This window comes from Protomyctophum parallelum (assembly GCF_964188405.1).
Source record: "Protomyctophum parallelum genome assembly, chromosome: 17".
In the NCBI taxonomy this organism is placed as follows: domain Eukaryota; kingdom Metazoa; phylum Chordata; class Actinopteri; order Myctophiformes; family Myctophidae; genus Protomyctophum; species Protomyctophum parallelum.
Window position 1 is genome coordinate 30,458,339 of NC_139719.1, and position 19,615 is coordinate 30,477,953.

At 42.2% G+C, this 19,615-nt stretch overlaps 1 protein-coding gene across 1 annotated transcript in view; it reads left to right on the forward strand.

The window, feature by feature from the left end:
• The window catches only part of ca10a (carbonic anhydrase Xa), a 185,181-nt gene that overhangs the window by 11,957 nt on the left and 153,609 nt on the right, over positions 1-19,615 (forward strand). Inside the window, 1 exon segment of the mRNA XM_083786708.1 lies at positions 14,553-14,627. Coding sequence (XP_083642834.1) covers positions 14,553-14,627 — 75 coding nt within the window.

Consider the following 19,615-nt stretch of genomic DNA (forward strand, 5'->3'; position numbering starts at 1 on the left):
CGGCCTCATGGTGGCGCTATAACAGCCCACTTTACCTTTTGGCTTATAACTCTTGAACCGTAGGTCGTAAAATCAAAATTATTTTTTCCCTGGATTCCTTGGGTCATGACGCGTCTCCCCATATAGGCCACGCCCATTTCCGCCATGATGGATTTTCCGCCATTTTGAATTTTGTCCAAAACAAACTTTTTGCTTTTCCTCCTACATATTTTGTCCAAATCTCACAGAAATCGGCACACATGATCTCTGGACATATCCGATTAAAACACCAAATGCAGAATTTTGGTAGTGCGTATCGTTCGGCCGTAATCGTCTTCCGAAGTTAGTAGGAGGGGCATATATCACAAAAATGCCATAAATCACGAACGGAATGTCCAATCCATCCCAAATTTGAATCACATGTCCGGGGTGGTTCAATCAACCAAGTTCTAAAAGCAATTCCATTTTCATCCATAGGGGGCGCCGCAAATGCGAGAAATGTAACCGTTTGTCGCAAAAACATGAATTTCGGGGGTTAAATCCCCTCCGAATTACTTACGCATGATCTAAGGCGTGACTTGAAATTGTAATTGGCTGGCAATACTAGTGGGAGGGGCATATGTAAGCCACTGCGGCAACCACACTCTGCAATTTTTTTAAATTGCGAATTTTCTAGTTATATCTGGTTTCAGTATTTATTTATGATGTATTTTCTCTTAACTTTAAAAAAACTATATTCATGATTTTTGGGAATCAAAATATAGACCAAAATATAAACGTGGAATTAATGATTGAAAAAGTAAGGTTGGAAAGAGTTTATGAAAATACATTTTTAGGGGTTATAAGTTCAGTTGGTAAAACACATGCCATGTACGAACTAAAGTAACAAGGAGTGTTGTGAATCTGGGATCCTATATAAATCATTGAACACATTATACAACACCCTAATGCCATATCTGTCCTGTCCTACTGCGTGGAGGTGTGGGGAAATACTTACCAAAGTAATCTCCATCAGCTTGGTGCTCGCACCACTCTGAAGAGCATGTGCATATCTGTCAGTGGAGTAAAGCTATGGAATGGTTTACCAGAGAAGGTCCAGCAGTGTAATAATTTAATTCTATTCAAGAAAAAGTACAAGATGTTGCTTTTAGAGAAATATAGACATGATAATTGATGGATTTACGTGTGTATGGTCTGTGTGTATGCAAGCATGCATGCATGTGTTATGGTAAATAATCCTGTACTTGGAGGTATAAGAATGAATCTTTTAAGGTAATACTGAATAATGTTGAGTTAATTTTTGAGTGGTGCAACCACTCCTACAACCAGCAATGTCCGTGTACCTGTGTGTATGAGCACAAGTGGTGTGCGCATGTGTGAAATTGGAACGACACAAGTATGTGACTTAATACCAGTAGGGGGCGCCAGAAACAGAGAGGGGGGTATGCTGTGCCTGCTAATGAGAGAGAGAGAGAGGGGGGGGGGGGGGGGGGGGGAGTTGCACCACTCGGTTCACACAGGTGTGATTTTTAACGAACAATGGGCAAATAAAGCTTTGAGCTTCGGCCTATGCCTTTTCAATCAACTGAGAAATAGTGGATATAATGTTTAGTGTGGTGATTGATGTTGCACTATTGACTTGATCGAACTAAACTAAACTATTATTAAGGTTATTGTAGCGGTCAATTTGTATTGGTGGTGGGGCGGGGGTCGCGAGACATGGCCAAAGCAGTGGCTTGTATCAATGGGCAAGTGGGACTCAGCCCTCCCTATCTTATGGAGTAAAGATGAGAATTATTATTAAAATGTTTTAGAATAGATACTTTTATATTCTGGTATAATCTAAATCAGCAACAGCATCAAATAGTTACAAGAAAAACACAAAAGGTCAAAATGGGCTGATTTATTTTACAGCCCAAAAGGCTTCCATTGGCTTTCATTGTGTTGAATGATTGACAGCTGCCAAGACACGCCTGCTTGGTTTACTTGCCATTGGGGCTAAAATCTCTCAGCCCCAGAGCCAATAGAGGGCTGTGCTCAGCCCTAATGCCCGCCTCAGACCGTGAGGTCATTGGCTTTTGATCAATCACAGCTCCTGCTCGTGTGTGGTTGTTTATTATGTGAAATAATGGCGGGTGGAAGTATTTTAAATGAAATAAGTTTATTATTTACTTTATAATCCGTTTTGTCCCGTGTCCGTGGAGGGGAAAATGAAGTTAAGAGACTGGGAGCATATCGTCCATTTTGGATATAACGAAAGGAAAGGAGACAAAATACGTTTTGTGAGTTTGAAATTCTTCCTTGGGGCAGACAGCTGACCGCACACCGGACCCACAGAAAGGTATTGTGGTCTGGTCTGCTTCATTCATCTCACAAAGTTAAGAAACATAATCGCTGGTTTAATCACATTGAAAGTGGCTCGAGCTCTCATTGAGTTGGGAAGAGAGAGAGAGCGAGCGAGAGAGAGAGAGGGTGCGTGTGCGTGCATGTGTGTGTGCCTTGCAAGTCTATCTTTATTCCATTTTGGTCGGTGCCGTTTGCGCCAGTTGCACGCATGTGTGTGTGTGCGCGCGTGCGTACTGTCATTCTTAATGAAAGTAAGAGCAGCTATCTGTACGTATACAAATACAAACAATGTTCAGTGGAGTGTTTGTTGTGGGCATGCACTTCTGTTGTTGTGGAGCACTTGCTGTAACAAAGTATAGCCTAGGCCTGTAGTAGTGTCAAATGTGAAGACATTGAACACGGCATGATAAGCCTATGTCCTTGGCAGAGTACTTAGCAGTTGTGTAAAATGTGGAGTCATTTGAGCATGTGTGTGCTGTGAGACATGAGAGCATAGATGTGTCGAGGTCCATGGGGCAGCGTTTTGAATTAGTAGCTCGGAATCATAGGTGCCCAAAATCTTTGGCTGATTGACATCAAAAAAGGCCTGTCAGCTCAAACCCACAATGCAATACTTTGTTTTCAAAGTATTGGAAACAAAGGGGGCCTATATGTAATGCCAGTGCCGCTATTTTCAGCAATTGGATAATACCTTTTTTTTGGTGGGTAGATCTTGTTGAGCTGGTCATTTTGAAAGTAGCTCTTACCCCTGATATAGGGAAATACTGAACCTTTTGTTTTTTTATTCATTTTAGTATATAAATTGTTTAAATACAAATAGTACAGTAAATAATTACCTAATGTTCATTTTGGACCCTTGAAGAAAGCTCACTCTGCCTATTGTGTAGTAATGAGCATATACGGTACAAGTTATTTATCACCCTGCTTTCCAAGCAAGTAAACCTAACTGTACAACTGAAAAGCAATGTTTATTCCTAATGATATTTAACAATTTTGCCAGATTTTCTTTACATTAACAGGATATGTGGTGTACTGTACATTGGTTAATACCACCTGGCTAATTGTAAAATACACAGTTGTAGATTATAATCCCTGTTCACCTGCATCAGCCTTGGCAATCAGTGTTGGGCTCGTTATTTAAAAAGTACTTCTTTACATTACTCATTACTCTTCAAATTTCCAATACTTTGGTTAAATGTGTACACGTCAGAGTTCAAATACTTATACTTATATATACTTATCTTAGACTGGAATCACATCGATTTGCAGGTTGCTGATCCGGTCTGGGTCTAGAGCCGATATGGTAATGGTGGATCGTGCATTTATGTGTGTTTGCAAATGACTGGATATGGCACAGAAGAAAGTGAGCACCATGGTTTGGGTGTGAAACACAAATTGTACCACTAATCCTCCTAATCCAAACGCATTTCACCAAGGCATGAGAAAATTGTAACTAATCACTTTTGGGGAAAAGCAACTGTAATATTACTACTCAAAATATTATAGTATTTAGTTTAGGGATGTCCTGATCACGTTTCTTTGCTCCCGATCCGATCATTTGATTTTGAGACATACTGATACTGATCTTTCCCGATTCGATTTTTATATTTTTATATAACACTTTTTATTAACACTACAGCTTGGAGTGATACTCTCATGATTAGCTTCCCGGCTCACGGCTTTTGAACAGCCTACAGCCGCAACAGGGACGTCCTTGACATGAAAATGTTTGAGTACCACTGCTCTAATCAGTGCCTCTTAGTCTGTGTACAGTATGTCAGTGTGGCAAGACGCCGGCAATGTGTGCTTGCTTGGGTCCCTGCCTGCATATTTCTCTAGTATTCTTTCTATGTCCGTCTGACCACTGTGGCGTATGCAAGAGCGAGCGAGCGCGTGTGCGTGCATGCACCCTTTATGTCCTAAAGCCACACTAAGTCATCACATCTGTTTCTCAAGTCTATAAGCCAGCTGGAGTGAGACGATCTCCACACTGGCCATAATTGACTGTGTGCATGTGCATATGAGAAAACATAATGACTGAGTCGGTGATGGAAACGGGGAGTGAAAGAGTGGTAATAAGAAGGCTGTTGGGTTGGAGGACTGTCATGGTGACGATGTCAGAATGTTCAGGATCACAAAATGTCCAAAGTGTGATGTTGGCTTTACAGCAGCGGCTTGGCATCCCAATTCACTCACCATCCCACACATAGGCCAAATCTCCAGCCACTAATCTGATAATCCTGTGCAGATGTGTAGTAATGTGGGACGATATTGTGTTTCTTTGTGTGAGTGTGCCTTGCATGCTACAAAGACGGTCACAGTGTTCAATGTTTCACTCTTCCTCAAGAATAATCTGTAATCACTGCCTGACTACAGAGTCTGTGTTGTGTTTACAATTCACATAGAGTAGCATAATGCAATTTACTGAACTCTTTTATCCTAAAGCCCTGAAATTGTCATGAGTGTTTTTACTGCACATTTTTACGGCATGGTTTCTCAGAGGTGAGCCGTCTAGATGAGGGCCTGCTTGTCTGTGTGTCCGGAGCCAATCTTACAAACCGCAGCGCCTTGTGCACACTGCCAGTAGACCACAAAAGGACCTCCACTATTTATTTATTTTTCATGTATGCTTCATACATTTTACAGGGTAAAATGTTCCACCCTTCTTTGTCCTTAGTTCAGGGTTGATTGCAACTGCGGTAGTCTCAATAACATGAGGGAAAATGGGTTGAAAAAGTCTATGGCAATCTAATTTAAGTAATAATCCTTAGACCGAGACTTGGGAAATATATTTCTCTTTATTTTTCAGTACAGTACAGTACTTTAGCTGTTCATCTCTTTAAGAACAAACAAGAGAATGGATTTTTTTCTATAGTCTGTCCAAAGAAAACATGCACAGACAAACTTTAAATGACAAGAAGTGTAAGATATTGAGGGAATGGGTGTTACCATCTCTACTTGCTCAGCCAGGCCTCTGATCCTACAGCATAAAACAATGAGTCAGTTCAGATAAGATGTGTAAAATAACACTGCTCTATTGGCACAACCTTGCATATTGCCAGTGTAATGGGTATCTGTATCTGATAATGTAATCTGACATTGGATAGCATAAAGCTATTATGGTTGTTCTCCATTATTCAGTGCACTAATTAAAGTAATGGCGACATGAATCATTGCTGAAACTGAAACAAATAATTCCAAGTGAAATGAATTATGGGGACATTAAACTACTCATTTGGTTGAGAAGCTGTCTGGAACCCTCCCCTGAGGAGTCCCCAGACCACAGTTTGAAAACCAATCATTTCCAGCATTGCAGCTCCAGCTGGGCATTTTATAATGGCTACAGTAAAAGTTTGCTATGTTATAGTTCTTCTGATGTTTTAAACACCTGTCTACCTATACTTGCCTCCATATTGTCATCCTCGCTTGTCCTGAGCCAGCTGGCAAAGATTAAGTGGCACTGGGACAGCTCCCACACGTAGCATATTGCCTGCTACGTTTTAGATGGCGAACCAATTGTGAATGCTTTGGCTTGATTGAGAGGGTCTTCAGGGCCTTGGGTCTTTTACTGCCTGACATGGAGGCAAATACATACTGGCACCAATAAACGCTTGAGCGTGGACGCACACACAGAGGCGCACGCGCGCACACACACACACACACACACACACACACACACACACACACACACACACACACACACACACACACACACACACACACACACACACACACACACACACACACACACACACACAGCTGGGCACCAATAGAAACCGGGTGAGAGATAATTGTCTCATAAGTCAGTAAGCACAGCTGTTGGCAAGGTCAAGTTTCTCTCTCTCTCTCTCTCTCTCTCTCTCTCTCTCTTTTCTCTCTTTTCTCTCTCTCTCTCTCTCTCGTTTCTCTTTCTCTCTCTCTCTCTCCCTTGTTTCTCTTTCCCTCTCTTTCTGCATGGATGAGCTTCTGGATTGCCTCTGTACAGTGATGAATATTAATGTTAGTAAATGTTATGTGTTAGTAAATTATATGAAAATGAACTGTTTGTTTACAGAGTCTCTTGCATTTATGCCATTTATGGAAGGTGGCGGGGCTTGGTTGAATGCTGCCAGACTCTTAAAGATGCTATAAGCAGCAATATGTCAACATTTTAATGACTTTTTCTATTTGTATTCAGACAGTCAGCAATGAGTAAAACACTCCCAAAAAATGTAGTCTCTATGACACATCTAGGGGCCGTAATCTGCATTCAAAGATTTTCCTAGAAGCTTTGTCATTGGTCGATTTGCCTGTCTACTTCCTGAGTGGTTAGTCATTTCGACTGGGTTTTTTCTTTTTTTACCAATGACAAAGCTTCTAGGAACATCTTTGAGTGCAGATTGTGGCCCCTAGATGTGTCAGAGACTATAGTTTTTTGGGCGTGTTTAACTCATTGCTGGCTGTCTGAATACCAAAAAAAATAATCTTTGACATATTATTGCTTATAGCTACTTTAAATATTATCAGGAAGAAATAGGCTTGTGTTTTGGTATAATGGGACTGAGTCAGAGGTATCTCCTTCACAGCAACAGTTATGATGTTCCTAAACGTGCTAGATGAATCTGGGAGGTCTCAAACATCATTACCGTCAGGCCTGTCTTTAGGTCAGTCTGTTGCCATAAAGATGATTCAGATATCATCCGCTATATTCCGGGTCAGATAGCCCATGTTTGTCTAGCCGCCTCTATAGTGGTGAATGTGATCTGGGATCACTGACCAGTTGTGTCCGCTTGCTGTCACAAGTATCACATTAAAGCAGGGATCTGGGATTCCTCCATTATCGATGGAGAAAGTCTTGGTTTGGAGCTTCTAAGATGACAATTATGGTTTCAAAACCATGGATCCCTTAAAGGTAGTTACTGTATGGAGTAGAGGGTAGCATAGGTCTGCCTAGAATTTAGAACCGAGCCAGGTCAGGGCCAAAATATTGACTTGTCCCTCGGGTAGCCTGGGACGCATAACATTATCGGTTTTCTGATCCGGTTGGGAACGGAAATGATTACATCATGTTGTAGTCCCTGGTTTGTAGTCATCAGGCCAGAACCAGAATTACCCAAAATAATTCCTCGCGATCATGGGTGATCGACGTCCTACCCCAAACCATCACCTAAGCATAACCACACGCGGAAACCACGGGTGAGTCTTAACCGGCCACGCATGTTGGTTACTGGTGGTACGTTGGACTAACGTCTTCCCTCATTACAATTACAGCTGATCTCAGTTCGAGGCATCTGAAATGGATGTATCCGTATGAACCTGTGAGGACCCGACTAGCTTTTGTTTCTTAAACTCTATTTGAAAATGAGTCACATGTGTTGTAATTACGTTATAAAATACATATCGTCTGTTCTTGCACATTGAATGATCCACACTTACAACTTTTACAGCCGATTGAAACACAGTTAATCTCAAGCACACTGCAGTACTGGTTTTCTTTAGTGAGGTGAAATGCAAACAAACGCCATTGGGAAGTTGCAAGTTGGAACATCATCTGTGCGGAACACGAAACTGTGCTCATTATCTGTGGGGAGTCTGGGGACGGATGCACAGTGTGCACTCCTGTCTCAACTCCGCTCTGTCTGTGACTAAGGCCTACGCTGCAGTGGGGGAGGTGATACTCAGGCTAGTCTCAATGCCATGGTGAAATGAGCATACATGAGCATCAGATCCACTATGGGTCGAACCGGGTCTAATATATTCGTCTGGGCTATAGTACACTTGATACCCCGGGGTATAAAATAGGCTAGCCCAGAATGTACCCCCTATAACCCCCCCTAATTTGGGTGAATAACATAATGGATTTATACCTCTAGTCCATATTATACCTCCTTGTATTTTTCATACTTGGGTGAATAATTGTCTCCATATATGGTCTCCAGTCCATATATTATGGACCGACGTTCTGTGAGTGGTTCAATGACTGTTTTGTTGTGGCTTCCCTGCTGTCCAGCTCATAACATTAGCAGTCGACTGTTGTCGCGTCGAGGCTGCTGGTGATAAAGGTTGCTCGCAGCGGTGCGGAAATCAGCCCTTTCACGTGCATGTGGCTGCTGTGAGCTTAGGGGGCAGGCAATCATACTACACTTCCATTGGCTTAGGCAGAGGAGGCAGACGTAGCAGACGAGAATCATATCAGTCGAACTAGGTTGTGCAAAGTGGCGCAGTGGTCGCTGACATCTCATGAGTGTTGTTAGGTCAGGTTTCAAGTTTGTAGGTAGGTAATTTCCATGAAAAGATTTGGTGTAGAGGGGGGAAAAAGGAGCGTTTCATTAAAGATAGAGCCCTGCAGAACCCCTGTCAATATGGTTCAAAATGCTGTGAGGCAGACCATATTTTCTGTCAACGTACTTGATGTGTCGTTGTGTCCCCTGCCTACAGTGACACATGACTAGTTGTTGGATTGACATTACGGAGTTCAGAAAGTTTTTAATTGGTTTTCAAAAAATGTGAAAGGGATGCATATTCCTTACAATCCCAACAGATGCTTAGCAGTACCTTATCAGTGAGCAACACACACTGATCCTCTACTCTATTAATCCATAGATTAAAAGTCTCACTTTATTTGACCAACAAAATTATCAAGATTTTGACGCAGGGCTTGTAGGAGGCAGTGGAAATGTCAGTCTATCATTTTGACCATGTTCCCTTATCCTTCCATCCCTACCTCCCAATCTCCACTCTTACAGAGTCCTTTCTGCATTTCCCTTTATAGATTGGAGGCATTTCCTTTTTGCTGATGTCAGGAAGTGTGTTTTGGGGCCATGGCCAAACAATGTGAGAAATGGGATGGTAGTTTGTTATGCTGCCCTCCTTATCTACCCCCCCCCCTCCTCCTCCTCTCCCAATGAACCACAGGATGTGATTATGTCTTGTCTGTAGGCAAGTTGCTACCACTTCCTATACAGACTGTATGTTATTCTAATTTATCATATTCATCAAATGTGCAATTTTAGATCAGGCTCTGTTGTGATTTATTTACCTGCAGTTATGCTAAAAGATTAAATAAATGAATGCAGAACAAGGGGAATGAGAGAGATCAAAGATTAGCTTTCAATTTCACCCTTTTTGACCCATACATATTTGCGTTGCAAACGGTTAAATTAAGGGAGTTATTGAGCTGTCAAAGTGTCAAAATGTCCTTTTGGTGTAACTGTCCACATTATTATTCTGAAAAGAATATTAATGAGTATGTGTTAGTATTTGCAGCAATTTTAAATTTTCATAGAGAATGTGCTACAGGGTTCAGAATATTATAGTATAATACATCAATATTATTTAGAGTATTCAAATGGTTCCAAAATGGATCCGAACTGAACCGAACCACGGAACTGAACCCCCTTCTTCACAGTATTGTTCCAGGCTAAATACTGCAGATCACGTCAGTTTTGTTGATAAAGTTCATTGGCTGGTGGCGCTGGTTGTCGAGCACTCTTTGGTCCACCGCATAGATGATGAGGATGGCGTAGCGACGCAGAGTTCATCTTCCTTGGTTCAGTCATTGATGGCCATAGACCGGGAAAGCACAGAGGCTGGCGTTGCTACGGCAACCTGCTGATAACATTCTTTCCCTGCCATCTGTGAACTCTAACGGAGAAAAACACTCCCTGACTCCCAGTGAGCCGCTATCTCACTAGGCCAAGGTCAAGTACATGTAGTAGACCTAGGCCTATTTTAGATGGCGACCATCTCCATATAAAACGTCAAAGTCCCGTTGCGATCTCATTTTCTTTGACCCTTTACACGAGAACGCACACTTTATGAAAATGCTATAATGTCGCTAGGTGGCGGTAACGGGCTGCCAAATAGACCAGTCACCCACCTACAAGAAGAAGAACCCATTCACGCAACCCTGCACAATACGGCGCCGTCTTTTTGGCAAATCTAGAACTTCCTGTTTGAGAGCTAGCAAATTTAAGACATCCGGTAGCTTTCAAAATAAAAGTGTCGTTAATTAAATAATTATTACATTACATTATTAGTATTATTATTACATTACAGTTATTGCAAAGACACACATTAAGTTTCTGTGTAAAAATAAGTAATTAAATAACACAGAAACATAATGTGTGTCATTTAAATGCTTAATTTGTAGTTTTAATGTGCAAATAACTGTTTTCAATACTCTAGAGGGTACTCTTATTTTGAAGAGATCGTCTTAAATTGCTAGCTTAGATTTGCCAAAAAAACAGTGCCGCGCAACACTGCTCTGGGCTGACAGGCAGCCTAGAGCATGCAGGCAAAGCGCACCACGGGATGGTTATATATTTTATAATACATTATGCTACATAAACGCTGCTGCCGCCTATCACAAGGCTTTATATTTACATCATGGTTTTACATTCACCATCGCTGATGAGCAGCGCTTTGTAGGCGAGGAGGGAGGCTTGTTCAGGAACTCCATTATATCATATATGGCTCTGCATTAATGTAATAAACATATGCGCTGTGAGCCAACGTGAGCCATGATGTCATAAGTTTTGCGGATTCACCGTTTTGCCTGTTTACACGGAGAAGGGATAAAACTGCGTTCTGAAAGATTTCCACTCTGGGAGGTGGTTTCACTTTGTTGCGTTTTCACCTCCTGAAAACACAGTTCTCGTCTAAATGCCAGCAGCAAACGATACTTTATTTTACCGTTTTCTATGAACACCATCCTCGTCTAAACACCGCCCTAGTTAACTTGACTGGGGAAAACCTAATAGAGACAGTATGGCGACTGAACAAGATGATGACAACAGGATGACATGACATGACATTAATGATGATAAGAGGAACAACGCTGTGTAAACGGGCAGTAGGCTAAGAGTAAAATGATGATATGAAGACTAAGGTGACAATATGAATGACCTATATGGCCTGGGCCAACGTTCAGGAGGATATGGGACATTGACCACTGGGCATTAGTTTGTAAACAGATAAGACATAAATTATCTAACATGCACTCTATGCTAAACATTCAACAAGGCAGCCCAAAACAACATCAGGCAAATTGCAGAAAGTTGGGAACAATGAGTTGGGATGCATACCCTTAGTAGGCCTATGCAATACCCGATATATCCGTTGAAATAGCACCCGTTTTAACCGTCTGTCTGTGTCTCTTTTGTGCATATACATGGAGATCTCTGTATCTGTCTGTCCTTGTCCCCCACTATGGGTCGGACTGGGTCTAATATATTCGGCCGGCGTAACGGTCCAAAATACCCCCTCGGCCAAACTATACCCAATGTTAAAGTGGGCTAGCCTGTTTTATACACCTGTTCTACACACAATCTATGGACCAATATCTGAAATCCCAGTCGAAAATAAGTTTGTATGTGAAAATGTGTGGAGAAAACAGCGATAACAGGCACTTTGAACAGGCATAACTCATGCCTCGTCTGTCTGTCTGTCTTGTCTGTATGTTTGGGGTACGAACAGCTGCAATGGGTGACCTAAAGTGGCACTGTTGAACAGCCTAAAAGGGTTTATTGCTTGGTGCTGTCTTATCGCTGCTTGCAGCTATATTCTTATATATATTTTTTGTCTCCACCAGGCCGAAGGCATGGGGGGAGAGTATGTTTTGCACTCCGTCCGTCCGTCCGTCCGTCCGTGTGTGTGTCCGTCCGTGTGTGTGTGTGTGTGTGTGTGTCCGTCCGTGTGTCCGTGAGCAGCTAATCTCGGCCACCGTTAACCCGGTCGATGCCAAATTTTGCACACACACTCCCTGGATGCCAATGATGAACCTCTGCCCCAAACTTTCCAGAACGGCCTGTTATAGCGCCACCAGGAGGCCGCTTTGTGCAAAACAAGTTTTTGCACAGTACACCTACAGATTTTGTCCAAACATCACGCAAATTGGTAGACAGTCTCTCTACAGCCATTCAACGAAACCAGTCTTTCAGATTTCTCAGACTCCATCCTGATTGGTTAAGATTGGCTTCCAAAGTTCACAGGAGTGCTCAGTTTCAAACAAAATGCTGCAAATCATGAACACATCGCGTGATTTCCGTGAAATTGTGCACCCACATTCCCACTAGGCCGAGGACGAAATGCCACATGAACAATTTCAACTCAGCCTCAAGGTGGCGCTATAACTGGCCGAAAACTGTTTTTACCTCTAACTGCACGGATCTGTGGATAACTTTGTATGCCAACTCCCTAGAGGCCAAGGAAAAACCTTTGCCTGGAATTCTTCACATCTGCTCATCCTGGTGGAGACCTGTGCCCAGAAGGGCACTTTTTCTAGTTTATTATATGTTTATAAACTACAATTCTATATTGTATTATTCATAAGGAGGAGCTCCATCAGTAAATCATAATATTAATAATAATTTCACAATTTAGTGCTGCCCATACCTTTGAGGTACTCCTTTTGTGTATTTGCCATCACTGTACATTTGGACATTCTGTATGTGAAATTCATCCCCTGCATTATACCATTTGTTTACCCATCCTACCTATAGGAGCAGTGGACGCTATTAAGTGTATTGCTCAAGGACACTTCGAATAGACTAGCTGGACCAGGGGGAGTCAGAATTTATAGATTTTGGTTTTGATACATTTTCCATTAATTGCCCAGCTCTATTCCCTGCCTATTGTGCTATGGCCACACTAAATTCATCTAATTCAATGGGAGTTAATAAATCGTTAATATCGGTAATAAGTTCCACAACTATACATTTTTTTTACATATACCAACGCTACTCTATATTTATTTCTGTATTTAGGTAAATAGTTAGATCTCTATCTTGTTTGCTGTGCTTATATACAGTATGGCTGACCGCATTAGGCCTAATTTAACTTGTGTCTCTGACATGTACCACTATTTTATTTTTATGATTTGTGGGAAAATTGCTTTTGCTTTTGAGTCAGAGGTAACTTATTACAAGCTTGTGCTGAAATTCAGGAGCCTCGTGCACAAAGGACCTACCCATAACTCATCCCAACATTGTTCCATACTTTAATGAGATTAGTAATTAGTAATTAGTACAGCATGAAACTTGTTAATTTGTGCTCATTAAAACTACACATCATTACAAATATGTCAAGGGAGAATTCAATCACCGTTCTGCTGGAAATGTTGATAAATTTCTCTTTATTTTTATGTATTCTAAATATAATATAATATATAATATTATATATTATATAAATTAGTAGTTAGTTAGTTAGTTAGTTCTAACTTCCACGTCATTAAAAAAAAATCTTAATCTTAAAATCTAATTTTAAGAGTTTTGCTAGTATGCTATCTGACCGAGTGGGACAGGGGGCCGGACTTCCATCTCTAAGCAAAGGTTTTACAGGTCTTGGAGTAGAAACACTCCGATAAAAGCAGGTGTTTACTTCAAGTTCATTTTGACATTGAAAGGGGAAAAGCAATCTAGCATTTGAAGAAATAGTCAGGCAAACAGGATCACACAGATCAATGTTCTGAGAGGCCGAGTGCCCCCACCCTCACCGCCACTTCCACCCCTTTTTCCCCCTTGTGTTGGACTGGAGATTGCACTGGGAAAAAATAGCCTTTCCGTGCCCCTGTGTCCAGCGGGCCCTCCCTATCATGCCCCTCTGAAATTGAACTACTCTCAGGTGTTTTAGTCACACAGCATTTGGAGCGGGGTGTTCAGCTACCCCGACTCCCATTACAGACAGCCAAGGTGCTGCAACCTCTAGCCGATCTATTAAGCCTCACCGCGTGTGGCTGCCGAATGAACAGAAAAAAAGTTAACGTGTAAAAAAAGCAATATCCCGAAGGGTTGGTGGGTAATTCTCGGTCACAACCCCCTCTTTGTATGGGGACCTTTACTTAGTCACCTCAATTATACGGTAAAACCTTGCTCTAATCTGAAGCTTTCTCCCAGCGCACACAAACATGACAGAATGCATTTCCATACTAATGCCTGGAGAGATATAAGAGGTGTGTGTGTGTGTGTGTGTGTGTGTGTGTGTGTGTGTGTGTGTGTGTGTGTGTGTGTGTGTGTGTGTGTGTGTGTGTGTGTGTGTGTGTGTGTGTGTGTGTGTGTGTGTGTGTGTGTGTGTGTGTGTGGCCTCTCACTCAGGTTCGTGAATTGTTTTGGAAGTGATGAGAGGTGGTAAAAACTACACCGTTTGAGTTTAGCAAGTGCCTGAACATGTGATGACATTCTGTTATCTCTCGGCAATTCAGGCATGAATGACTGACGTGCTGGTTCTGTGTTCCCCTTGTCACCCCACAGCGCAGCCGAGTCAACCCAAAATTCACGAAGGATGGTGGGCGTACAAGGAGGTTGTGCAGGGGAGCTTTGTTCCAGGTAAGCCCCATAACGATGTTTGTGTGTTTGAGCCTACTTTTTTTAAAGCTCATTGCATATTTCTGATGTTTTGGCGGGCCACCTTGCCGTGGGCGATTTATTTCTCACTCTGACGAGACCTCTGTGCCCTTCCTGCTCAGTTGAGGTTTTCTTCAGTGACTGATTGACAGACACGCACTGTTCTCTCTACCCCTTTCATCTCCCTGTATGTGTTTGTGTCAGGCCAATTATTTTCCAAGATGTGTTTTTTATGCTGAGCTGAGTGCCTTTTGATAAAGCCTGCAGGACTAATTGTGTGTGGATGTGGTGTGGATGTGGGTGCACATGTGTGTGTGCACGCATATGCACAGTCAGATATGCATACTGTACCTGTATGCATGTTTGTCCATCTCGTAACCTCCATGGACCTGCTGTTAGTTGGTCCATGGAGCATTTTATCTCTGCAGCCAACACCACTGAGGACTCAGTGGTGCACTTACATTGTTAGCCACCATACCACACAACAGCTGGAGCGGTTAAAGACTATTGATGACTCTCCTGTGGTCCGGCTGCAGGTACCGTGATCTGTAGCTGCATTATATCATTGTTGGGACATAAAAGAAGTGAAATGCTAATTTCACTGCAAATGTAGCACACATTCATGAAGCCAAGGGATATAATTTTGACTGGACATATTCTTACACTCAATCAACTTTTTAATCTCAGGAGGAATAAAGGGTTTAAATGAAACATTAAGCTGTTTTCACGCTGACATTTTACTGTTGGGTGCACAGTAGTAAATGATTACTAAAACCATGGGGTATCTGTAGTGCATTTCAAAACAGCTGATGGCTATTTGTTAACAGCAGATTGCATGTCCCTAAAATAACCCTCTGCAGAATGAAATGGCGCTGCGGAGTAGCTTAATGCATTCTCCTCGCACGCTTACCAAAGCTAACATAATCCTATTCTCAGGCCTGTGTCACTGCTGCTGACCTTTGGAATATTGCTTACCCCTCTGGAGCTCCCCCAATTAGCTTTAGCATTTTATAAAGGTCAAATACGGTTTTAAAAGCTGCAGTTGCACCAATCTTCACTTTACCCACCATCCTCCTTCATGTCTTACGATTTAACCTTAGTATCCCAAATTAGCTCTAAAAATATTCAGATTTTAGGCGATATCGTACCTTTTACACAATGTTAGATTCTCTCAGGGAAGCAAGAATGTGTCCATTCTAGCTTCCATTCTAAATATTGTGGGCTTTACTCTTCAGTAAATAAACACGGGCCCTTCCCAAAGTGGCTTGAGCAGAGATGCCAGATGCTTGTTGAGATGCAATGAGTTATGACTTTGGACTGGAGTGCATGGTTGCAGTTGCAAATGAGCACGTGTGGACAGGATGTAATAAAGAGAGACTGATCTACTATCAGGGGTTTGTTGGTCACAGGTGTTGGCTCTGTCCTGCAGGGTAGAACAGAGACAGGCCTGAATTCAAGTGAGTGGTTACCTTTCAGCTCATACACCTGCTGATGGCTGTTATTTCTATGGAACACACTTTGCCCGAATCCCCTGTTGTGTACGTGTGCACACGGGCATGAATGTGTCATCACCTCTTTGTGATTTTCTTACAGACTTCTCATGGAGTCCACTGTGCGGCAGTGGAACAGTGGCAGTGTTTGGGTCAGTGTGTATCCAATAGTGAAGCCAGCAGCTTATTGCTAGTTCTCCAGTTGCATTTGGCAGTCAGCCCTCTCCCCATCCGCACATAGGCCACGTAATACACACACACGCGCACACGCGCGCAAAGATGGAGGGGAACAAAAAGAGCGAAATCTGCCAAGTACAGTGTCAGTTTGCCATTGATCTGCTCTTGTCCTTTTAGAGACAGGGGATGGATGAGGGCTGTTGATGAAGTGATCAAACATTCTCTCTATCAAGTGTCTTATTGGCATGAGCTTTGTGTAGCGCGCTGAGGTTCTCTCAGTGGGAGAATAGAGAATAGTAATGTTATGGCTTGGTCCTTTTTTATAACAAAGCGTGGCGGACAGCTCTTGATCACCAATAAATGCAAACATCAGATTTTATCACTTTGATGCTGTATTTGCTGACAGTGGTGCCAACACTCTGTTGTTATGGTCCTCTGTGCCGTCAGTTTAGGCATTTAGCAGATGCTCTTATTCAGAGCGATTTTACAAAGTGCAAGACTAGAAGCCTAGTCAGCAAATGACAAGGGAAACTGTACATAAATTAGACGTACAGACAAAGTAACAAGGATACCAAATAAATTAGATGTACAGACAAGAAAGTAACAAGGATACCAAATAATCTGTCTAAACAACATCTATGCTATCTTAAAGGTATATTCAGTGATTTTACTCAAAAAACCTTAGGTTTCGTTTTTGGCTGTGGGACCCAGCCTTTCGTCCAATCAGGATAGAGAGTCAAAAACGAAACCTAAGGTTTTTTGACCCCCAGGGGTTAACTGGGGACAGGGAGGAACTCCTTATATGGCCAGCACACTCTATAGTAGGGAGTATTATCACAACAAAACAAAAAAATAAGTGATATTTGAATTAAGTGAAATCACTGAATATACATTTAATACCTCTTCTTGGCATTTGTCGGCAAGCAAACGGTATAACATCTGATAATATGTAAAGTAAGTAAACCAACCTACATCTGCCTATATAGCTTGCATCTATCACTATCACACCATCTTTCACACTGTCAGAGCCTTTTGTTACAGTCTCTCATTAGCAGAATTCAATTTAATCTAGCCCCCAACCTTCTCTCTCTCTCTCTCTCTCTCTCTCTCTCTCTCTCTCTCTCTCTCTCTCTCTCTCTCTCTCGTTTAAAGTCATCAAACAACCTATTGCATTTTCTTAATTTCTGGCAGCTCATGAGCTGATTAACAAATAAGAGGTGTTTCAGCTATAACGGCCCAATTACTGTGTTCTGAGGCCACAAGCTGTTAAGCCCAAAAAACAAGTGTGCTCAAAAATCCCCTTAAAAGCTCATTGCTTAATACTCCAGTTGAGCCCCTCCTCAGAATCAACGGAGGGGGGTAATCAACAGAGGGGGGTAATTGGCAGATACATTGTATGTTTCTGGCATGTAAAACTCTTCAATTAAAGCAACACAGAGACAAACTGCCGGGCGCAATGGATGATTTGCGCCCCATGGGTTTCTCGAGAGGAAATATTACAACTCAATCTTCACCGTCTACGACCTGGCAAAGTACTGTATCAGTAATAAATCAATACTATGACAGGAGGCTAGATATCTGCTGGGATTTTGGATATCATATTGATGTGGCATAAGAATTGTCTTTTCATGGGTTTTAATTGCTTCAATCGCTCTAATTTATAACCTACAAAAATTGCCCCCGCTGCACATAATAGAACGTATGATTCACAGACCTATATAGAGCCAGGCTTCATGGGATTTGTGTTAGGGTGTATTATAGATTTGATGTGATCATATACCCCCCAAGGTATAGGATTATTGCCGGTGGAGAGCGAGAGATGGGCTGTGACAGCCGACACGGCACACCAGAGGCTGTTCCAGGGGAGCAGAAAATCTGACTAAACAGTTTGAGCTGCAAGAGGGCTGGGGGCGACAGCTGCAGGAGATATTTTTTACAACTTAAATCAGGCTGAAATAAAACTTTGCTCTGCATCGCTATGATGGCTCTCAGGCTGATATGTAGAGCTATACAACATTTAGTCTTTTGATTGATTTGTTGACAAAAATGCATATACAGTACATGAACATATACTGGTATTTTTTACATATCTGTCAAAAGGATAAAACACAAAGTAGCTCGAGGTTATTTCCATTGTGGTGCAAGTCTCAACAATTTGTACCATCCTGTATACTGTATGGTTTGGGTAACATTTCAGATCGTCCACAGCTGCTTGACAGATTTCTATTCAAATGTTCGTCATTGCCGGACAAAAGCGGTCTTTGTGGATTTTGTGGGATGGATTCCGTCGATGTGATGCGTTTGATCTTGGGCTGCAATTTCACTGCTTGTGCCAGTCAGAACTACAACAGTGTCTGGTGGTGCTTGGATCAGATCTATTCTGTACTGGCTTATGGCAGACTGCACAGTAGCAATTTCAATGGCAATCCAGACAAGTTGGCACACACTGCGATGGACGGCGCCCGTGCACAAGCATGCACATCAATACACTTCCTCTTCCCTCTAGATTTACCAACAGTCCAACATGTCTCTCTAACAGAACCCACACAACCTACCGATTGGCTGTTGTCGTGGATCAAACTAACTGTCTAACTGTCTATCAGGCCTAAATTATTCCTCAGTCCACATCAGTGGCGTTGCTATACGTCCCCCCCCCCCCCCCCCCCCCCCCAAATAGGCTACCTCTGGGTCCCAATGCGATTGTGTTGTCTGCATGACACTAGTTACGCCCCACATACAACTAATCTGTAATGTTTAGTTTTACAACTACTGTACACTCTTTATGTTATGAAATACAATACAATACAATTAAAATGTGGAAAGAGGCATTTAGAAAGAGCAGTTAATTTTTTTCTTTACTTTGTCATAATCAAGTTTCTGACTTCTTCACAGAACCATCATTCTTATTACAATAACATTGTCCGTCTGCTGTGCAGTGTTCGTTATCAATACTTTTGTTGGAGCAAAGAAAGAATCCTCCTCGCTACTCTACCGTATCTGCTGTTTGTGTCTTTCTCTGTTAGAGTATTATCATAATATTCAGTGATATTCACATTTTCAAAGTTGGACACAAGGTCCCTCTGGGGAATACCGTTGGGATTCTGTACCCTCATTTGCAGTCATAGCAGGCAAAGTTAAGACAAGCCCAAGAGACGCCACTGAAAAACCTCATTCTAGTCTATTTTCAGTTTGCAGTACTAGAGGTTCTGGCCGCTATGCAAGCCCCTCGCATCTAGAGTTGGGCAAGCTACGCGGACCTTACCCTTACACCAATGTCACTCCGGCAATCTGACTGTGTCTCAG